Consider the following 24,036-nt stretch of genomic DNA (forward strand, 5'->3'; position numbering starts at 1 on the left):
CTGAATTATGAAATTGTGCAAACCAAACCGAATTTCCCTTTAGGCAAACGAGAAGATTTTCATGAACGCAAATCGAATGGGAGCTTTAAAATTTGCTTACGGGCTAGTGTTTAAGCTTGTTCTTTTGTTTACGTTTTGAATTCATGCTGAGTTAACGTCAAAACATTAAATTTTGAAGACCTACTATTTTTGCGAGTCTCTTCACTGGCATGGACTTTGACACTATGATATATCTGTCTGTGTAAAACCTCGGTTGTTCATGAAAAATGTTGATTTTAGCAATAGACAGAGGTTGAAAGTCAGCTAGTTAAATCATTGTGTCGGTGTCGAACGCACTCATGATCTTTGATTACTACTAGTTAGTTATACTTTTATGGGAATATAAGTATATTGTCTGATACTTTGTAATTAATTCACTCAAATGTGACCAATCACTCCACGGCACGATATGATTCTCCTGCAGAAAAACACTCTGTTTCAATGTCCTTTGGTTATTCTTGGAGAGCTTTTTAACGATCGAGGTGAGGAAACAAAATCAGTTCAGCAATCATTTAGTTATTTACACTTAAATGAGATTTTGACTCAAAGTGTTTGTTTTCACTTATAATTATCGTTTATCTAGAAACACAAATCAATCAAGCTGCAAAGGTATAGATTTCCTTATCTTAAACATAGGTATAATTACAAAATCATGAGCGTTTCAGGATAAAACGAATGACGGACTAGCAATTTTAACCTTAACTGCTCTATAACTGATGTTTGGGCGGATTTATGAAAGAACCATTCGCACAAATGTGTCAGTGGGAGTTTCAGAAATTATCGGTATCAATTGCTTATTCAAACGGTTTCTTTTCTATATGATATTCCATTTATAGCAGTCACTTCAGGGGGCCAGAATTCAAACTCTCTCTTTCTGTTGAATTCTAAACTATAGATCTTAACTAAGTAGATTGAAAACCCTGCTTCATTTCTACATCTTTTTTTTTTTACAGCGGAGATATGAAGTTCACTTTCGCTACTATATTTCTGTCCGCCTTCATCTGCAATCCATGCTGAGGGAGGGTTGATCCAAGAAGAGGCGAATAATGATATTTCTCACGTTGAGATTAACAACGCTAGCGTTTGTTAATTAAGCGCAATGCCCCAATTGATTTTAACGTGTGAAACAATGAGTCTGGCAACCTTTGGTTGAGTTTGAAAAGAGATTTTGACGTGCGCAATCAAGACGTTTATCTTCTTCAAGACGATAGCCCGGAGTATTCGCTCTACGACTTGGCACGGCAGGCTCTTCACATGGCGGCCGCCGCTGCTTGCAGAGGAAGTACCCTTACAGGAGGAAGTAGTCCCAATGTGAACACAGTGCTGAGTAGGAACAACCGTGAACCGGAAAGCTGCACACAGCTTTGTGCCAAAACCTACGCTCACAGCTGTGATGCAGAGGTTTCTGTCTACGGAAACCTAGGTAAGGCTACTGAAAATAGGCAGATCGTGGGCTTCTCTTACAACTACATTTGTGACAGTGATGCGCACTGTTGGGGAGAAGGCATGGGATTCACGGAAGGTGCCTTCAGCTTCTGCTGCTGTCGCAGATAAATACTCAGTTCGGTGATAAGTTAATAAAGATGGTGAATTTTAAGCTCGGTAATGAAATGTGAAGGTGAATTAATCAACATGACACGAGCGTGGGACAAAGAAAAATTCTGAGTCCCCGACAGGACTCAGTTCGGTGTTCTCAACGAAAGAGGTTCCTGTAACACATCTTCAGTACAGTGGTATCAGAAAATAAAGATTTTACAACCAAAACATGATTTCTGTGCAATTTTTTGGGCAAAAGTTATGACTACAACCTGAGTTCGGAGTGTTGTCGTTCCAAGGTAGGGTAGTTTACTCATCCCGCAGGTTACCTGAGAGTTTGGTTGTGAGGAAAGTGCTTTTTTATCCAAGAATGCTCTCTGACCCAATCAAAACCCGAAGCTCTTAGATGTCCCATTGGGTTATCACGCTTACAATTCTTTCAATCACACTCACTCAATCGGTTCTTGCCCAGTGGCACACAAGGTCTCATTTCGCTAAAACTGTAATTATTGAATTCATTTGATACCCAAAAATAAAATAAAAGCTTTGAAAATATGACACAAGCGCAAGATAGTATACTATAAATGATTCTGACCTTATGGGTCCACCTTAAGAACAGCCTCCATCTGTATCTGTATCAGTTCATTACCTTTCCAGGATTAAAGCAATCAAAACGTTTTTGAAAACTCAACACCAAACAGAAAATTACCTTGCCAACTGCAGGACCAGGCTGGGAATATTATAAACGAATTGCTCTCACTCTTGAATTTATTGTGAGTGGTTTAATTAAATAATTCATGCAAGATTACATGATGTGTATATCGCATAAAATTCTCACTATGGCACCTCTTATTACTGCCAGACTATCAACGTCATTGAGATACAATTATAAAACTAATTCAAACAATAAGAAGTTTTACAACAAGAAATAACAACCGCTCCCACTTTGGGTTGTGAAAACCTTCGGGGGTTACTCAACCAAACAACTGATTCCACGCCAACTTCTCAAGCGGTTAATCGTGCGTCTCCTCACTCTCCTGTGGTGTAAAACGACACATAGTATCACAATATGCTTCCAGTTTCAGTCGACGCATGAGAGCAGATACACTCTTTCTTTTCTAATAAGAATATCGAGTCTGAAATTTCTAAAATTTTAAGAATATTCTAAGAATAAACCCGAGGCTGAGATTTTGAAAAGAACACAATTTTGTGTGTTAAAAATATGTAGATACAATACAATTATATGTTTTTGACTCTTTCTTTCTCTAAACGGCAAAGCTCTCCGGAAAGCAACAAAAAAGCAGTAGCCATATGTTGGATGCTAATAACATTTCTGCAAGAAGTTATATGCGTGATATCCCGTCAGGCGGCTGTTTTCAAAATCACTTCAACACCGTGATCCAGACACCATATACGTTCGAAAACAGAAATGTCATACGCTATAATCTAAGAATATTGACAAGAATATTTTCGGGTTAGAGAGTTCACGGGCTGAACTAACCTGGTGGTCAAACGACTTGGTTCCTTTTATACGATGGTTTTCAATTTCTTGGTTATTTTTCTTCAGTTATCTTGGGCGTCTGAAGATGCCAACTTACAAAACGGATTTTATTCTAGACTAAAAGGACGAATTTGCCTCAAGCAGGACTCCGTGGATTGTCCTGTCCGAACCCATGCCCTTTTTTTTAGGCTGCGTTACCAGCGTTCCCTAACAAAGAGCTTCATCGAGTTTTTGCTCTCGCTCCAATTTACGCGCGGCCACTAGAATGCGGAAAAGCCCTTCGAACGGGAACGCTTGCTTCGCAAGCGTGCTTCCAATCCGCCTCCGCCCCCACGACTGGGCTAATGCGAGATGCACGAACAACGTGATCCCGTTTGAGTTCCCGCGCAAAGCCGTCTTTTCCGCGAACTTTTCCGTGACGTTCGCTTCAATGGCCAAAAGAAACTGGGTACGAAAGAGAATCCAACATGGCGGTTGAAACGGATTTTGACACCAACAGCAAGGACAAAGACGCCATTTATGATATCGCTTTTCTATTTCTTGAGTTTTGAAACATAATTTACTTCGTCTGGTGGCTCTTGGGTGCAAGGAAAATAGCTTCAGTGGCTGCAAATCACAAATCACCACGTTATCGACTTTTAAAAAACAGTCCGGGAGCCTGCAATTCCCAGCTAATGAAAGACCAACACCAAAGGTAAGGTTAAGCATGAAAGCTGTTGCTTTAGGAAAGGTTTCTTCTTTTATCGGTCTTTCTCACTTGTTATTGCTTAAGTAAGCATTTAACTTGGTTGAAATGATTAAACTCCAAGTGCGTTGCACTAGCTCCGTGCTGGCCCAACCGCGGGAAATTCAAATTGCTTGCCGTTTTGAACAGAAATATTGAAGAGTAATCTTTTTTTAGTTCAAATGCACAAAAGAAAGCTCCAATCCCTTGGAAGATCCTCATAGATAACACTAGGGGTGCTAAAAAATGAAAGAAGGCACAAAAATTTTGATTTATCACAAAGGGACTGCAAGTGATTTGCATATCTTTATTTTTCACGTGCAAGCTTTGAACTTCTGTAGACCTCTTGTTTTTTTCTTTCTGAAATTCAGGGTTCTCATAACATTTTAAGGCAGCTGTTTACCTTAGCTGAGTGGATCCACAGACTACTTTGACACGAAAAAAGTTTACATGAATAGATACAATGGCCACTAAAGTCCTTTGGTTAGCAAACTGAGTGATTTCCCACAGAAAAAACTGCCATTTGAATCCGTAATTGCTCGCTATAAGCTCACATTGCAAATTATTTTACCGTACTGTGGGTCTCCAATTAACCATTGGTTTATAATTATACCTAACTGTGATGAATCTATAGATGTTTTACTTCATGAATAATTCACAATTGTGACATGGGCAAAGTGGCAAGGTTCATGTCAGAGGAGTAGAAGTTTGGGGGCTGAGGTTGGCAATTAAAATGCTGCTGCGAGACTCGTTTATTGGCCCCTTTCCTAAATAATTAGCCCCTAAAAAAGGTCTTCAGGGGCCACTTTGGTCCTTAAGTAAAATTTTCTGGCTGAAACACTGCACCAAGACTTAGGTCATGTGCTATTGGGATCAAACAATTCTGGTTGTTTGGATTTTTCGTGTTCTATTGTGTGATTATTTTGCATGATTGTAGCTCGCTTAAGGACTACATGTATTGCTAGGAATTACTGCATTTCAACTGAGAACAGTTGGAAAAGTGATCTATTGAGAAACATCAACTGTATCAGCCCAAACTGGTTGCAGTTGAAATGGTCAATCCTAATAGAACACAACCTTAAGGTACATTTGGTGTAATGCTGTTGGAGTTACATGTGCAGTTAACATGTATGTTTGGTGGTGTCAAACTTGGCATGACTGCAGCTCAAAGCCTGACCCATTTGGCTGGATAATAATGGTTGTGCACTCAGACTAAAGTTTGATTTGTGTGTGTGTGTGTGTGTGTGTGTGTGTGTGTGTGTGTGTGTGTGTGTGTGTGTGTGTGCGCATTATATTTTTGTCTGCTGTTTTATTGTTTATCCATGGAAAGAACTCTTTCTTTACATGTACTTCAGAGTCCAAAATAGAGTAGAGTTGAATGTGACCAGTCAGTTTTATAGCACTATTTTGTTTCATCAAGCTACATGTACATGTTCCAAACCAGTGAAAAATTTATGCTATAACTGATTTTCAAATGCTTGTTTCATCATAGGTTTTTAAACTGAAGACAGCTGAGAGTATCACAAGACTGGAAGGAAAACACCTCAAGCATGAAAGACCATGATACCTCCTACAGTGGCTGGCTGGAGAGACAAGATGTCAAGGTAATTAATGATATCAGTAAACACCTAAATATACATACATGTAAAGGAAATTGAGTTTGCGCATGACATTTAAAAGTGATTATAATTACAAATGTAACTTACAATAAATAATATTTACATTTATATCATGATTTGGTACACATTGTACACGGCATGCATGTACAATCATGTATCTACTGACAATAATTCTATTATAATAGCAAAAATTTTTTGCAGGGCTTTAATACTGTATTTTGCTCAATACATTTTGTAATATCTTGATTTGCAAATTTCCCACATAAATCTAAATGTAACAAAACAGATTTATTCTCCAAATTAGTACAAAAATTGATCTAAGCCTTTTATTTATTTATTTATTTTTTTGAGCAGATTAAACTAGTTGGGCTTTAATTACACTATACATTGTAGTTCTTATTAACTGAGCTTAGTTGGTCTGTATGAGAGAATCTTGACTGAGATCATAAGTACAGACCGAAAGCAGTGAGATCTGTACACATGACCAAGGTCAGGATTCTCCCATACTGACTAACTAAGCTTGGTTATCTAGATGTTTATTGTATGGCGCAAGCAAGAACAATTTAATTTGTTTAATGTAACTGGTTTGTACTAACTGACATTTTGCTTGCAAACAGTGATAAGCTAAAATTTAATTCTGCCAAAGTTTGCTCATCCTCTTTACTTTTTTTTCTCATCAGGCTTTTGGGCACTTCCATATTGAAATTAAATAAATGTTGTTAGATGAAAATAGTCAATGATTTTGCATTTTAGTTTGCAACTTTTTCAGTGCAAAACATTACCAGTCTAGATGCCAGTCTAGATCAGTGTTGGAAATCAGTGCTCGCCCACTCGCCAATGCGAGTGCAAAAAGGGTTGAGCAAGTACAAATCATTGATCACTTGCCTGTTTGGCGAGTGCAATTTTCATTTTTGGAAAGTTATTTAATAAGCATAAATATTGATAACACTCCTTGTTATTTTCCATTTTGGCAAGATTATCTCTAAACAAGAACTTACCAGTGCTTTTTTAACCTTTTTTTATCTTCCGAGATGCCCAAATAATTTGCCAATAATAGTATTCAAAACTAGACACAAGGAAATACAGCCTTCCTCCAGTGATAATTTACACAACAGTTTCATGTGTATGAAGTGATACTACTGGCGTCTAGTTGAGCTGACAGTAATTAGAGAAGATGGCACACGTTTGCTTACTAAGAAATGAATTCATGTCATGAAAACTTTATTTCCATGCAGATTTTAGTGTAGCATGCAAGTGCTAATATCTCCGAACAAAGAAACTATGAAACAAAAATGCCCTATGCTTTCGAATAAGTCTACGTTACTATGAAATAATCAACAATATTTACAACAAACATTCAGCAAATTTAAAATACGAAGCATTTTGAAATAAAATAAATTGTCTAATTTTTCATGACCTGTAAACATGAGCGTCCGAATCATCTTTTGGACCCCTTTTTAAAGCTACAAGTCAAAGGAAATTTGTTCGTTTGCTCTCAGCTACCTAGCTAGTTTGACATATAAATAACAAAACTGTGTCCGCGAATTTTTTAAGACTTGAAGATAATTTTTTCATTGAAGGAAAAGAAAATTGTCAGTCTTCCACGTGCAAGTTGCTACTCCAAATTGTTTTGATTCTAGGGATATACATGAATTTGGTAGTGTCAGCTATTTGTTTAGCTGTGTTTTAGTGAAAACTACAGAAATCATCAATGCGAAAAATTTCCAAGGCATGTCAAAAGTTGATAATTAATGCCCAAGTCGCTAGTGGAGGGAAGGTGCCTATGCAGCCCAGGGGCTGTAACCACAGTCACATCCCCAAGGCGCTAGAATACTTGAATGGCCAGCCCAACCTGCAACCAAGCCACGAGCCCCCCGCACCAGACCCCCTACAGGCACCCATCACGCTCAAGCCAGATGGCTCAGCGGGGAAAAAAAAATGCTGAAAAGAGGGGGGATATGGAGGGAACACCAAGAACTGCTAAACTACTATAATTCAATCCACAATGCCATACTAGCAGAGCAACGAACACACTGCAAACACATGGGACGACAACGCATATAGTAACCAAGAATACCGCTGGACAATGTCAGCCGCAGGACTCTCACAACCATATGACTGCCGCAAACGTTACAGAACGCAAATGCTTAACAAACGCTAACAGATGGCCAAGACACTATCAAACGCAGACCTACAAAAAACCCTACTGACCAGACTAGCTCCTGGTCATAAACTATGTAATTTCATTGAACTATATCAAACACTACAAAACGCACCAAATGCTAAACAAACGCTAACAGATGGCCAAGACACTAACAACCGCGTACAAAAATGCTACTGACCAGACTAGCTCCTAGTCATTAACTATGTTAAATTTCATTTAACTATATCAAAAACAAGGCTAAAACTGTAAAATCAATCTACGATCCTAAGGAGGTGTCTCATAAATGGACCAGGACAAGAAAGCTCAACACAAAATGGCACTGAAGCTGGACCTTCATGTTTAGAAGATACTGAAAAACGCATGATTTGCGAATCATTGCAAAGATTTTTGGGGAGAGGGTAGGCATTTTTCTGGGCATGTGAAAATTACTCTGGGCTAGTGGATTTTGAGAGAGTGCTGTCAAATTTTAGTTTCCAACACTGTAGATGGGAAAATCTGGACCGTTTTCAATATCAATTTCAGCCAATCAAATTCATGAATTTGGTAGTCCCCGTCCTTGTGAGACAGAGCCATATAATATTTTATCTGTGTTTTTCTTTTCTTTTTTTTTCTTTGTAAAATTATAGTCAATAGAATACATTATTTTCTCCCTCAAAAATTGCTTTATTTTATCCCGAAAGGTTCGTTTTGTAAGAGTTTTACTGTGCAAGAGCTGTTTTAGACGTCCAAGTGTTTAATCTAAGCTGACAAGGCGTAGTTAACGTAATAAATATCTATTTTGTCATGCAGGAACTGATTGATCCATTACTGGATGTGGCGTGGTCTTCTCTAAATTCCAAGGGCTTTCACACGCTGGGTGAACGGGCCCAAGGACTCTTTCAAAGCAAGTTGTGTTCATCGAAAGAGGTGAGTACCTACTTATACATTTTAGGGTAAAAGTAAAGAATCCCAACCCACCAACGCGTCGGCCGACACACTAGCGACACTCAGTCGGGTGACGGTCGGCAGGCTGTCGGCGTCACGACTAAAGCCAAAGTAACCACTCTGACCAATCACAAATTACACAGACAATCAGGCCGTATTTACACCTGCCAACACAGACGACAGTTTGGTTGGCATTGGAACCGTATGATCGTAAGGCATTTTGGAAACGGGGTGGAGGCATGACTTCCGGCAACATTTTGATACAAGTGTCTCCTGGAATGGCTGGAACTGCGTCGAAATGTACTACGCGTTATGAAATGCATCGACGATTCATAAAGATTACGAATGACTCGAACTCTGGGAATCAAAGTTATAGTCCATAAAATATTTTCGTTGGTGCGCGATTGGTCTAAACGCGACACGTGACTGAATATGCCCCAGCTAAAACTGGGGAATATCCGAGTGATATTCCCCGATTTTCAAAAATGTTCGTGTTGCGAAAAACATTTGAAGGATAATAAACACAAGAGCCCCAGATTGACGCGAAAATAATTAATACGCTCGGTTATTTGTCCTTGGACATTATCTGTTCCTCAAAGCTTACAGTTTTCCTCGAGCTACGCTTTCGGAAAACTGTTCGCTCCTCGGAACAGATATTGTCCGCGGACAAATATCCGAGCATATTTTCGCGAAAAATGGATTTCTGTACTAGCTAAACTGTGGTGTGAAACGAATGTTTGCAGGAAGCAGCATGAATGATTTTTTTTTCTTTTTTTCACTTTCAAGTCTACTCCTGTCGCTCCTCCCATGGATTTTCGTAATTTTTACTCCTCCTCAAATTAAAGAAAGGTCAAATCTAAGATTGATTCCAAGAACGATTAAAAAATTACTGTAGAAAACAACAGCTATAGAGCTGCCTGTTTTCTTATGAATTATTTGTTATTACGCAGCTCTAGGCGCGTGGGATCAGGTCCTATTGAATCCTTTGCTACTTACTAATACTTATATTGTGATATTAAACTGATTTTAGAGACCATTGTAGGATTTTGTTTTCCAATCATTTCTTCTGGTAGGAGCTAAGGACTCCTTTCTGGTCTGCTTTTTAATCTGCTGTTTTTTTTAAAAAGCCTTTTTAATAGATGCTTGGGAAGATGAGCACAGATACGTAATTACAGGATTTTCAAATCTACGGGAAAATACCACACACCACGAACCCAACAGACGTGTGATTTTATTATCGACCTGGGAGAATACTACTTACACGTCTCTTTATTTATACTCTCATATGCCTCATTAAGGTCCTCGATGAGGCATTTTCGAGATACCGGATATTTGGGTAGAAAATGAAGGGTATAAAGGATATTTGAGAAAAAAATTAATGGGATATGGGATGCGAAGATCAGATAAAACAGGATGTTGAGTGCAAAAATCGTTAATTTTTGCAACTGGAATTAACGGGATACGGGATGTGTGATACTCAGATCCCCCCCCCCTTCCCCCTCCCCCAATGGGGCCTCCACATTGAAACCAATCAAAACTTATTACAAGAGCTAGCTGTTTATCCATTGCCATTGGCACGTTAAGTTTCAAAGTAATTTAAACTTCAATTCCAAGAGTAGGTAACGTGTTATTTTTCGTTGTAATATCAACATCACTAGAGGCAGATGTATTTCGAGACTTCTAACACATATGCGCAAGAAAGAAGGCAATTTCAGTGCTAATTGATAGGGCATCTCTTTCATTTGATGGTATACGTAAGGAAATTAAAAGCCGCGTTGGTCCATTCCATTTAGGCTTCAATTTCATATTGTCCCTGTTTATTCGAAACATCACATTTTGATTTGTTTATGTGCATCATCAGATCGTCCCATTTAAGGTTAGCTATGATGGACCAGTTAGTTTCAATTAACGCTTACGTTGTAAATACCACTGAGGCCTTTCTGTCGCGACCGACCGGCGTTCCTTGATACCCTACGCATATCAACAATGCTTTCATCGTTCTTTGTGCAATAAATGTGATTACCAGCGTCATCGCCACAGTTACCAACACCGTTGTCATGACGGCCATTTGAAAGACTCCATCACTTCACGAGCCATCTTCAGTGATGTTATTTTTCTTAGCAGTAACAGACTTGTCTGTGGGATTACTTCTCCAACCTTGTTATGTGACTTGCCTTGCTAGTGTACTAGTTAAAGACCTTAACATCTATGACGTGATGTTCCTCGTTAAGAAGCGGTGAAGCTCTTTGCTCTCCGTGATGTCAGTGATGACCGTGGCTGCTGCAAGCATCGAGCGATATCTTGCGTTGGCGCTACACCTTCGATCTGACGCCCTTGTTACTTCTCATCCGTCGCTACATCGTGGCGTGTCTATCGGTGTGGGTGGCTCCCATTACCTTCACCGTTATGTCTTTCTGGAATGCTCAAAAGCCGTGGTTTCGAATCACTGCTAGCTTCGGCGGATTCGTTCTCGCGTTGTCCAGCCTCATTGCTATTCCGACAATCCAGTGCCGAATTTTTGCCGTTCTACGCCGACACCTGCAGCAGATTCAAGACCAGAATAATATAGCGTCACGAATTCACGGACTGCCACGGATTGACATAGTGAAGTGCCGAAAATCTGTGTTTGTCATTCTGTATGTTGTAATCGCTGCCTTCGCGAGTCACGTCCTTTTTGGTGTTTGCTTTGCAATAATATATTTCTACGGTGAGACACAAGAAAATCGTCTTACACTTGAAATCACGTTAACGGTTGTATTTTTGAATTCCTCGCTAAACCCTTTTATTTACTGTTGGAAAATACGAGAAATAAGATGTTACATTCTTTCGACGTTCCGGCAACTCTGCGGTTGGAATGGAACTGCGAATAACACCCCGAGGACGAAGTAAACAGAAGGCGACATGCGTCCGTCTGATCACTTCAACTTTGTCAGCGGTACTGCAAGCGAAGGGAACCTCACCTTTTACAGTTTCCTGGTCAAAGCGCAAACGTGAACTAGCGACGCCATCTTCTAATCTTAAAATTTTTGTCATTTTTTTTCAGTCTATGTCTTAATTGCCAAGATTTCTGATTCATGACATCATCTTAAAGTTAAAGTTGATAACACTCAGAAGAACTCTTTGTTTTTCGTGTCTCCATCCTTGTCAAAATTCTCTGTTATTGTACTGTTGTTGATGGTTACCCCTCATTAATGAACCTTTCAGAACAAGGGGCGATTGAGAACTACTGTTCCGCATGTCCCAGGTTCGAAGGTCAGCAAAAAGGTTCAGTCTTTAGAACATACAACATTTTAATTTCCGAGGAGATAAACGTGTACACTTTTCAACATGGCCGACAACTCGCAACCTGGTGGTCGAACAACAGGTCTTACTGCGCATGTGTGCAAAACTCCTACTAGGAGGGGGACCCCAGGGAATTGCTAATTTACAACAAAGCTTTCTGCGGAACAAATACAATAAGCAATTATTCCTACTGCCGACGTATACATAGCTTGGTTGTAGTTGTTAGAATGCTAAGTACATCTGAACGTTATCCGCTAGTCCTGTAGTGTTCTCTGTTTGTGCCGTCGGTCATCACCGAAGAAGTCCCGTTGGTACTTTTTAACTCGTGAATTGTGATGACAAGTTACGGGTACTAGTGGGTAGTCAGATCATGCAAATGTATCCAATGGAGGGGTCGGTCGATGTTCCGTAAAGTTTTTGTTGAAATCCTGCTGACCAGTACTTAAAGCTCGTGAAATCACTGCATTAGTCAATATTACAGGCGCATATATATCGTTCTACATTTCTAGGTCAACGTTTTACGTGGCTGCAATTGTTGCACTAAAAATGGAAACTTGTGAAATCACTGTATTAGTCAATATATTGCAGCATAGTTAGAAGTCTCCTCTACTAACTATGATTGCAGGCACATAAACAGTTTTACAATCCTGGGACAACCTACTGCGTGATTACGATTTTTGTACTAAAAATGGGAACATGTTTCGTTTGCTCTCTGGTTATAGTTCATTTGCGGACATTTTCGGTGTTAGTGCTAGGAAGGATGGACTCTCGCACTTTCCCTGTTTTGTAAGAAATTCCTTACAATGGTGTTGTTAAGTTTATCCGCAGAGCAATAAACTAATTATTCAACACTTCTTTGAGAATATACTGCGTCCTTTTCAAGTTTATATTCTTCTAATTGATCATTTTTGCAGCTTCCCCCGACCACTCTTATCAAGGCCAAAGACGTTCATGGAAAAATCGATCATTTGATCCGGAAAGCCATGACTGGTAAGATAGCTGCAATCTGCATTGATTTATTATACTCCATAATCATTAACTCGCTTGTGTTTATTTGTTGTTTAATTATTGTTGCTGGTACTGTTGACGGAAGTGTCCCCCAGTTGGCAGACTGTCTATGACGTACTCTTCTTTTTGCTGGTCTCTTGACTTACAAGTTTGTTTGAATGTTTTCCACAGCTCCCTCTATTGTGATTGTGTCGCTAGTCACCCGAGGCTGCCTATATTTGGTAAGATAACCTATAGATTATACAGTCAAGGTCTGGGGTGAGGGGGTGGGGTGGGAGAAAGTAACACCAACGTTGTAATAATGACCACTGAGGCATAATTTAACTGATGCATTTGTTTTTCGTCCGTTTCTTTTTTGACATGATGCAACTTACAACCAACCCTTACGTGAAATGCTACAAATAAGGCCTTTTCTTTCTGAAGGGATGTCTGATGCCAACAAACTCTTAAATAACCTAACTCTCTGTACACATTTTTATTGTCAATTCGTAATGAAGCGCGGCCGTTGGTGTGAAGCATACAAAGATTATGACTTCTGCTTTGTGATTTGTAGTCTATACTTTAGAAGACCTCTACCTTCCTAAGGTCGTGCAATGTATTTGTAGTGCTGTAGGTGGGATTTTTGGTAAAGACATTTTTTTCCTTGTAATTAGTTCGGTAATGCCTTATGGGTCCCAAGGCGCGAGAAGGACTGATAATGACGTTGAAAGTTCCGCCGTTTTTCGATATAATACTGTGAAATGTAAATTGCTTTTTTAGGTACGTGTGCTAAGAGGTTCACAGGCTCAACAATTAACTGGAAAAAGAAAAGGAAAAGTACAGGAAGGCGAGGAAACCCCGAAAGTAAGTGGAGTAAAATGATTACCTAAAAGGACCATTCTACTAGACACTGATCAGTCCCTTATGTAATGTTTCTTGCTTTTGTATACCTTGTTGAGACATATGTTCTTGTTTTAGTTTGAGGAATAATCACTTTTCTTGGTCTGGCACTCCAACACAAGCTTAAAAGGTCACATATGTAAAGCTAAAAAAGTAGAGTGAACACGTAAAATGAATTTCTAGTATCGCCTGTCAATTTTAGTTCCTTCAGTTTGTAATGGGATCTTTTATGCCCCTCACTAGCGTGGCCATTGTAGTGGAAGGTTAGTCTATGATTTACCCATTGAATTGCGATGCTGTTTGTCTTTAGTTTTCTATAGTCTCGGCGATCAAAGACCAACCTAAAGAGTAAAGAGTGCAGGACTTTGAAAAAGAAAAACAATTAATACTTCCCTTTTACTCCAGTGGCGTTTGGTTGTGTTGGGCTTAAATCTCCAATCACTCGTGAGACAACACTTAAGATTTCCTGTATTTTGGTGCATTTTTGTAGGTGTCCCTGCTGAATGCTAAAAGAGTATCAGCGGCGTTCAAGGAGGCGCTTGAGGATTTCATGTTAAAGAGGTGAGAAGTATAAATCCATTACTATCTAAAGAACGAACACTTTTTTCTAGGGAGTTAACTACAGCAGTTATGCTCTGAGATGCTGTTTAGGAACATGACTCTGCCACTGGGGCAGACCTGCCCAAATTTTTGCATGATTTGGATTTGTTGATAGCAATCACGAAGATTTGCTGAAACTGGCCCTTGTTTCCTGATCGTTCAGTAACTATAATGTGGTGTGTTCGTAATTTGCCACATTTCTCGTGGCTTCTCTGCTTGATTCTTCATAACCACCATAACTAGAAGTAGCTCCTAGAAGCGTAACCCTAGTTCTCTTAGATTTTTGAGACACCGTAGCCATTTCGAAACACCTTACGTAAATTTGAAATACCCAATTTTTATCAACAGTGCCGGGCAGTCAAAGAACAGCGCGAGCACTCGAGAGCAGTCCGAAAGCTGCCTCGCTATCATGGCATGATCAGTTGCTTAGCAACTTCGATACGAAAACTGCCAGGGCTCAGTCCTTTCTAGAGGAAGAACTCTCGAGCTGATGAGAACTGATGAAAACTGATGAAAAAAATATCTGCGCGAGCATTGCTAACGTTGTTTCAAAATGGCTTTGGTGTCTCAAACATTTAGGTGAAAAACATATTTCTCGTACCTGATAAACGACTTACTGTCTTGTTGCTATTCCAGGAGCACACATCTTCACCCAGTGCTCTTCACTGAACTAATCGGTCGATTTCCGGTGAGTTGCAAGAGGTGCACGTTGAACTCAAATTGATTTTCAAGGAAATGAATAAATAAGTATGGCAATAATGGATAGACAGATACACTCAAGCGCTATCAAAGTTATTGCCGCAACGACAGTCCATAGGCCTCCCTGCAGGGAAGGCGCAAAATACAAGTAACAACTATTTGAAATTAAGAGACAGTCGCTCTATTTTCGGCTCACCCTTGGTGTAAAGACCTGGGCCCGGTTATTCAAAACTCAATTAAGCTAACCCAGGATTAACAAGAATTTTGATTTCAGTTTTGTAACTTTTCGGCGAGGTTTTCTGTTTATAATGTTTGTCCTTCAGTTTTGAGCTTGACCAAGCTCAAACTACACAAAACGTGAGGAGGAAAAAGCATTTCTATACAAGAAAAATTAATATTTGGGTTAACTTTTAATCCTGGGTTAGCTTTGACCGGCTTTCGAACAACCCGGCCCTGTAACATAATAAACCCTAACCTTAACCAAAGCTATAAAACAAAGAAAAACTTCACAGGTTCTTACACTGAGGTAAACCCCTATTTTCTCATGAAACTTTGTAATGGGCTTTATTACGCTCTCTGAAGACACTCCTTTGCCTCTCACTCGCCACCTCTCCAACTTCTCTGGGAGAACGCAAACAAGGTCACGCAAACATTAATATGTGCTGATTGTTCAATAAGAATCGAAAACTCTTTATGAAATCTCTAAGGATTTACTGAAAACAACGGTCATTTTTCCAAATGTTATTCTTACTATTGCTGGTTTAAAGTTGCTAACAACGCAATTAGTCAAACTGAAGCAATTAGCAATACACATTTCCGAAATGTATTCACTGCTAACTGTTAGAATTTTGCCTATTAGAGTTGCATTGAAGTCAGCCTGTTGTTAGTCTATTGAATGAAAGTCGAATTGTTTTGTCAACTTGTTTCTGTTTGCTTGTTAATTTCAGCATCTTGGCTGGTATTTAGCCCCACACTTGGTGAATTACCTGGAGACTGCAGTAAATAGCTTCAGAAAGGTAAATTGCAGAGAATTCGTGTTAACAATCGTTCCGCTTAGAATTTGTGCACTTCTTTTTTGTATCGCTGTTATCTTCATTTTCCATTTCAGAGCCAGGCATGTTTGATGTTGATGCAGCTGATGTCACAAAAAGTGAGTACAAAGGAAATTCAACAAAGTGGTTCACTCAGGGTACTGGAATAACTTGCTTACTTTCTTCCTTTTTAAATAGACTCCTGATCATTCGACACACATCAAGGTTATTGCGTCTCCTTTACAAGCAACGTTGAACTCGGTAAGAACACTTGGAAATCGAGCCTATAATAACACATGATAAATTAGAATTGATTGTAGCCCTGTTTGAATTAGCTTGGTAGCCTTTGAAACTGTATTATTGTAACCGGCGATAAACTGGCATCCTGTTGAAGGAGTATGGGTAGTCCTAAATATGTAGTCCTGATTTCTTGATGCTGCCAGGGTTAAAAAAATATGCGAACGTTTTCTCCAACCTTCATGAATAAAAGTGGATTTCAAATTGCTAAATGAAAATTTTGTCAGCCAATCATTTACTGTAAATTTTGTTCAGCCAGAATGTTCAAACGCAGAATGTTGAGAACTTAGGATAAACCTACCACCCAGACATTTCTTTCGTGAATCCGCATTGTATCATTGTTATCGTGCGTTGCCAATTGCATCACGGTAGTTCCCGCGTTCTGGGAGTGTAATTTGGCTGTTTATCTTGTGTTTGGAAAAACGAATTAATTGTGTGGAAAAAGTATGGAAAACGTCTTGAATTCTTCACACAAAAATGGGTACGAATCCTGTGGGCGTCAGACATTTGAATAAAATCACTGCCTGTCTGCGCGACTAGGTTTAGTGCCAGACTTCTTTTAGAACATAAAAGATACGGTTATATTCACGTTCAAAGAGTGTTTCAGGGAAGATTCTGTAGAGCAGGGATGTGTGTTAACAGAGGTGGGGTCAATAAACATGGTTTGTTTTTTTGTCTTCAAAAGCTTCGGTATGAATTTACCGTAATCAACGTATTTTTGACGCTATTTTTCTTTGAAGTTGATGACGAAGGGTGCTGAATCTGATTCAGAGATGAAGGTGAAGCATGTTCGAGAAATACTGAAACTCACAACCAAGTTCATCAATGAAGTAAAACATACAGAGGAGGTTAGAATATTTAAAAATAATTTCACGCCCCTTTCTTGGGTTAATTAGTTGCTTAAAGAATAAGATGTGTCACTAACAGAACTAAGTAAGGAAAACAATTTGAATAGCCTTGAATAGCCTCTCTTTTCATCGTTTGGTTTTGCCATGCATGTATTACATGCATCTTTCGTAATGGGTTTTCGTTAAGTCGTTTACTAGGCGCTTTCCATTCAAGCACAAATTTATGAAATTTCAAAACGGGGGCAAAATTGATATGGAACTTTCATGGGAGAGTTTCGGGAAACTCAGAGAATTATCGATTATTAAAAATGCGAACCATTCAACTGAAAATTCCGGAAGTTCCTGGAGCAAAATCAAATGGGAAGGAAATTTCCGAAAAAAAAACCGGAATTTTTAGTCGAATGGAAAAAGCCATGGTTCGGTCTCCTGTGCGCTTTTTGGTTTGTTTGTTTGCTTGTTTGTTAATTGCTAAATTAACGAAGTTTAATTAAATCTGGATTGATTTAGACTAGTGTCTCATTGCCGTCGTTTCATTCTTCTTTAGGTCTCAGCGTTATTACGGACAGATCAACTAAAGGAAGGAGTGACACTAATCCGAGAGAGTGCGTTAGCTAAAAGGTCACCTGACATTAAGAGTGTCTGTAACATAATACTGTCCAATTTGTCAGGGTTAGTAATTATTGCTCTCATGACAAGTGCTTTGAAATGAAAGTTGGTAGACTGTATAATTTGATCTGTCACGATTACATACGTACTTGTACATAATTGTTTATACCATGCCATAGAAAATATAGCCAATCGGAATACAGGAAAGCCGTTGTGTACTCGACGGTACTACATGCAACCTTCCCATCATGCGCTGCGCGTGTATGTCGCATTGACTTGGTTGGCCACTGTAGTTTCTATTGCATGGTATAAAATAAAGGTTTGTGTGTATACCGAGAAAATGCAATTTCTTTTTTTATTTTTAATTAATTTTTACTCGCATCTTTTTACAATTTACAAATACGGTCAACTATCCTACTTAGGACACAATACGGCAACTTACCCCACATATACATATTTATACCTTGTTCACTGAAAAATGACGGCTTTCTACACATATATGTCAGGTTGCAAACATTTTCGGCCAAATAATTGTTTGCGAAAAAGTGTTAAAATGCGAGTACATTGCTTAGTCATTGTTCTTCAAAGAATAATGATGACTTTCGTCTTGTTTTCGTTTAGCAGGATCACACAATAACACAATACGAAACTTAAGTGCAATACAGGCCTATCGATCATCTTTATCCTTAGAACTGCACGTCTAGAACTGAACAAACTTGATGCAACAGCAGTTACTAGTTACAGTAACACTCTATGAGCTCCGAGGCATATCAACTATGAGGCTTTGAAAGCTTTACCTTAATTGGCAATGCATAATAATAATTTTAATAATAATAGCTTTATTGATTTTTGTCTGAGAAGCTCATGGGGAGACACCTACTTAAAATAAGTTACAATTTCAATAATGGAAGCTATGATTAGGTATAACTGATATATTTACAAACTTTCGTTAAAATTCCTAATCCCTAAATAGAAGAATATAACACTAACAGATAACAATATAAAAAAATAATACCTAACTGCAATAAAAATGTTTTCAAGGGAGGGTGTCATTGTTCGGCGCATGTCTGTATTATTTATTCGCCCGTGCACGCTTTTTGACATAGACCCAGTATTTCATTGTTTATGAATCAGTCGTAAGCAAGTTACCTAATTTCGCGAGCAAATAGCCGTAAAATCATCAACCGCAGAATAAATCGTACGGGTCAAAACTAAATTCAACGGTCGGCAGCGTCGGTAAAATCCGTTGAAATCTTCCGAGAATTTTGTCATCCGAAATTCTGCTACGACTTACTATAGCATGCGATTACTAAACTATATCTATTTTGATTTGGAGATATGCGCCGAGCCATGAGACCCTCCCTTTAAAACAGTAAGATCACAAGATTATAAGATCCGGGAGAACAATTACACATATCCAAGAAAATTGTTGTTCATCCTATAACATCCTTACAAAACATGACTACGGGTTTATTTTTTATGTTCATTTCTTTCAGGACTGCTAGCCTAAAGGAACCAAAAAATAAAAACTCTAAAAGAAAACGAGAAACAAATGTACACAAAGAAGACGAAGGAACTCCAACAGAAAATGTCGCAGAATCTAACCAGCCAAATGTTGGAAAAAGCAAGAAACGGAAAAAGAAAAACTGAGAATTGAGAATAACAGATTCTCATTTAAAATTAATTTTTAAAATTATTTCGATATACGATGCACGCACACAACTTCAGGAAATCTCAAATATCACATTTCAAACTAATCAAACCTTTCATCATTTCTGTCAATTACTCACCTTGCTGCATTGTTAGTATCCCTCTTTCTACCACTCCCCTCCCCTCCGTACATCCCGCGGCCAAAATGTCCTTGAGAAAATGTTCTCATTCACCTAGTTTTGGGTTTCTCTGGTTACTAAGCCGCTAATGGGCAGCTTTTTGTTGTCTCGAATCCCCCGACTGAAACTTTAAACAAGAACTGCCCTGTTTAAGGGTTGTTTAAGGGTGCCCAGTAAAAAAAACTGTGTATGAGAAACTTGATTTTACCAAATTACCCTGAAAATATATGATTTCTATATTTATATGGTACCTACTGGAAAATACGTTAGCAATTTCGTTCATAATTTGAAAACGTACTTGCTGTTGGTCTAACAATTAGTGTGTGAGCGTGTGATAACATCTTTGTATAATTATAATGTCTAAATAATAAGACTACGGTTTGAAAGAATGCACACCCTGCTCTCGGTCCTCTAATTTATTTCATGTCCCAATACACAGTAACTGCAACGATTTTCCACATTCAATTTTGTCTTCGTGTTTTCCAAATAAGAACTTGTTTCAATTTTTTGTGCTGAGCAGGTTCTTTTCTGGTTCTCTTCTCTTCATAAAGCAGCTTTTTATTGCATTTCAGTTAACCCTTTGAATACCAACTACGCATATATGCGTAATTAATGGTCGTGCTCTTTGTACCACTTGTGACGTCATCAATTTAAATGTCATCAGATATTCTTGATAAGCAGATAGTAATGCTAGGCTAGCCCTTTCCGCACAATGGTCAGGTTTAGATATCGACGACATTCCGACGTCGCAAATCGAAAAGCAAGGTTATCAGTTTTGCTGCAAAAACGGTGGTAAAATGGTCCACAACGCCTATGATTGATCAAGGTCCATTTCTAGGCTTCGCCCGTAATTAACATCCAACTTTTCACTGCAGCGAGAAAGAACATACAATGCAAAAGGTAGCCAGTGTAAAAGGGCAGAGAAAAACAGAAAGGAAAGGGCCAACAAACGAAATTGAGAACGGTCAATGGCAAAAAAAAAAAAAAAAAAAATTGTACCTAATCCTCGAAAAAGCTCTCCTTTTAGCAAAAGAAAAGCTTTTTTCGCACAACTTAGGCTTATTTAGCGTCATGGCAGCTAAAAAACCTGACTAAACGGTTAAAAACGGTATTTTTTTTGGCAAAAGTTTGGTATTCAAAGGGTTAAGGTTCATTGTGGGCTCAATCGAAATTGTTTACAATAGGGTGGTCGGCGAACGATGACTTGCCATGTGTGCACTTTTATGACTAGAGCTTTTTCAGTTGACCAAGTATCCTTCATTATTTTGATGAATTGCTTTTTCAAAATAGCTACTATTTGACAGACACCCTATAACCTAGTCTGTTGAATACATGTGCATTGTTAGGAAATAAAATCTAAAAATTGCATAATTAACCTATATCTCAATTTTTTCCAAACAGGTTCCTATATGTGATTACGTATTTTTAAGTCTTGTAAAAAAAAAAAAGCCCCAAGGTGAATCTCCTTGACTCCAGCGCTACAAATAGACGATTTCCCGTTGTTAAATAATGCAAAAAATTACATTTTGTGAACCTGAACGTCACAAATCTGACGTCACAACTTGACGTCGCAAATCCATGGGGGCCACCTTTCAAGGAAAACTTTTCACTATAAATTATAAAGAAAATGTTCTCTTCTTAAGAGTCCCTGTCCATAAATATGGAAAATAACTCGGCAAGGGTCGAAAGTTCGATTTCGCTCATATTTTTATGGTAGATAGGCTAGGGCATGACAAAAACTACTGGATAGTTTTCTTGGCAAAATATCCTTTTATTTCAAAGAAATATGCAAATTACCAAATTCCGTTTAAATCGTCACTTGACGCACCATTTTATTAACCAAGTTTGAGAGCCTCACATGCAAAACGACATCATTCTTCCGTCTTTAAAACACTCAAATATTTTTGTGCAATGTTTAAATGTGTACTAGGTTGATTTTGGGGAATGTTGCGTTGTCTTTTTGGGTGCAAAATTTAATTTAAAAATTTCGAAGGCATGTATTTCATTCACTTAAAAGTACTTCGTGAATATAATTAATTTTCACCATGTGCGAAACCTTCAAATGGATTAAGCTTCTGGTGGTTGAATCGCAGAAGGATGGTCTACAGATGCCTGTAAAAATTTCTTTGGGCAAATGATTGTGAGCGACGCGAGAGCTTTTCAAAGTACGTTAAAAATGCAAATATTTGATCATCCGGCGTCAAATTTCAATTTACGGGTTAGACGTATATTTTAGCATGCGCCACATGACTTGACCTATATTAAATTGAAATAGACACAGAGCTGATAATTTCGAAATGTTCTAACCTCATTTGCTGTAAAAGGCAGGTCCAAAGCCGATTTGACGTGATCCTCTCACCATTCGTCGCACATAAAGGAGAAGTTTGCTTTTGTTTACATAACGTCCGATGTACATCGCCAGCTGTCAACATATTTAATGGTCGAATACCATGAATCTGTGACCCTCTTTCGACACATGCATCTAAGTCAAAAACGGCTAGGTCATTTGTAGATAGTTGCTTACTTTGCATTACACCAAAATATTACGTTTGATCACCATGGTTTGATGGCTTAAATCCTTGCTTGCAGCGGTTCCTTGTTTCTTCGTCACGCAATGCTGTCACCCCATTTTAGCGGGTAGGGGTAGGACAATTTCTATCCGTAATACGTAAGGTTCCTAGTCTGAATGTCAGCCGCCTCCGGCTGAAATTCAGACTATAAGGTTCCGAAAGGCTTGGAACCACTGGGAGCACACAATCTTGTTGAGTAGAAAGAGATTAAATTAAGAAATGAAAAGAATGAATAGTTTACCATTGCCCCTGTTGTCATCTTTTACTCGACCACCGCTACCTACATGCCCTGCGTAATACTGTAACGCTAAACTCGTACCTAGGTCTTTTCGCACTGTGCAATTATTTTTGGATTACATATAATAAAGTGGGCTACCCTCAGGGAAATGGGTGGTGACCGCTTAAAAGGGGCTGGCCGCTTAATAGAGGTTGGTGTACCTTGAATAGTTAATTTTTCACTATCGGGTTATAAATTTCTTGGTGAACATAGAGGCTTTCGTTCTCTGATATTTCGGCCGTGAAATTTATTGTTGGGTGGAATGTGTTAGCTTGCTCAATGAAACGATCCACTTCATTTCTTTTACAGTCCCAAAGGGAGAAAACGTCATCAATGTAGCGTTTTCATTCTCTTGGCTTAGTATTGTTTTCTTGAATTAAATTTGTTTCGATCTCCGCCATAAATATATTTGCAAAAGACACTGCTGTCTTTGTGCCCATTGCGACACCATGGGTTTATAGATAATTTTTTCCATTGAACTCAAATGAGCTCTCTGTTAGGATTACACCAAGTATTTCCCTTAGATAGCGTGTGGGGATCGGAGGATCATAGTTGTGGAGCGTCTCGTATTCATGGCGGAGATCGAAACAAATTGAATTTGTTTCAATCTCCACCATGAATATGAGCCGAAATATCAGAGAACGAAATAACTTTTCTTGATACAGTGGTGTTCAAAGGAGAGATTGACAGAAAAGCCATCCTGGACATCAAAACGCACTACAAGCCGACCGAAACCTTTCAATATACCCATTTTACCTCGTGCCACCCTCCGGGGGTAAAAAGAGGTTTTATCAAAGGCAAAGCAATAAGACTGCTTAGAACAAACTCTTCTAAGGGCCTGATTACATGGCGAATTTCAGCCTGGTTAGCCGGGCTGAAATTTCAGCCCGGCTTCTGAAACAAATTCTTATGAAATCAAATTGGCGATTACATGAAGAAGGATTCAGCCCGGGCAAACGGACTGAAAAGTCTGAAAAAATCCCATGTAATCGAAACGGAATTTCAGCCCGGGCTGAAAAGCAGGAAATATGATGGCTGCCGCTACGAAGTAGAAGCGATCTCAGTGGAATAAAGGCAATAAAATAGAGAATCTCTCTAATTTCAGGGAGGCCATGAACTCGGCAAGCTTGAGGACATGTTTTCTTTCTATGCAAGTACGTCTTTCTGGCTAAGAGACAGGTTTTCGTTCAGTTCCATCATCATTGTAGGGTATTACTATCCCAAAAAGTTAAAAATTGAGCGCCAACAAAAGGTCAAACTACGAGAGAAGCAATGCGCCTATTTTCACGATTCGTGTTCTCGGCGCCACACAATTTCATATTTGGCGCCGAGGCTAATATTTCAGCCCGGGCTGAAATTCGTTATGTTATCGCAACAAAATTTCAGCTCCCCTAGCCGGGCTGAAATTCGCCATGTAATCAGGCCCTAAAACAACATTTAAAGAGTGCCTTGCAAACTTCAAACGACGCCTCGAAGCACGCGGGTATCCGAAGAAATATATAGAAAGGTCCCTGTCAGAGGTCATCTTTGACTCAAGACAATCGGCTCTTAAACCGCAAAAACAAATAACAGGCAGTCGAAAACTGCTTGTGGATGCCGGTAG

At 38.9% G+C, this 24,036-nt stretch overlaps 1 protein-coding gene across 1 annotated transcript; it reads left to right on the forward strand.

The window, feature by feature from the left end:
* Positions 1 to 3,517: 3,517 nt before the first annotated feature.
* LOC149108255 (myb-binding protein 1A-like) lies at positions 3,518 to 20,555 on the forward strand. Its single transcript, XM_089295722.1, has 14 exons — positions 3,518 to 3,770; positions 5,293 to 5,404; positions 8,373 to 8,489; positions 12,704 to 12,779; positions 12,969 to 13,018; positions 13,557 to 13,640; positions 14,167 to 14,237; positions 14,913 to 14,964; positions 15,923 to 15,991; positions 16,084 to 16,125; positions 16,205 to 16,267; positions 17,044 to 17,151; positions 17,696 to 17,820; positions 19,254 to 20,555. The coding sequence occupies exons 2-14, from the start codon at positions 5,351 to 5,353 to the stop codon at positions 19,405 to 19,407; spliced, it is 1,065 nt and encodes a 354-aa protein (XP_089151848.1). The 5' UTR covers positions 3,518 to 3,770; positions 5,293 to 5,350; the 3' UTR covers positions 19,408 to 20,555.
* Positions 20,556 to 24,036: the final 3,481 nt, after the last annotated feature.

The sequence above is a fragment of the Orbicella faveolata genome, unplaced genomic scaffold (genome assembly GCF_042242905.1).
Source record: "Orbicella faveolata isolate gen_17 unplaced genomic scaffold, um_ofav_v1 contig_26, whole genome shotgun sequence".
In the NCBI taxonomy this organism is placed as follows: domain Eukaryota; kingdom Metazoa; phylum Cnidaria; class Anthozoa; order Scleractinia; family Merulinidae; genus Orbicella; species Orbicella faveolata.

Coding starts and splice junctions, on each gene's coding strand:
- LOC149108255 (XM_089295722.1), top strand. CDS start 5,351: ATGAAAGACCATGATACCTCCTACAGTGGCTGGCTGGAGAGACAAGAT. Junction 12,780..12,968: donor GATCCGGAAAGCCATGACTG/GTAAGATAGCTG, acceptor TGTTTTCCACAG/CTCCCTCTATTGTGATTGTG. Junction 15,992..16,083: donor CAGTAAATAGCTTCAGAAAG/GTAAATTGCAGA, acceptor TTTCCATTTCAG/AGCCAGGCATGTTTGATGTT.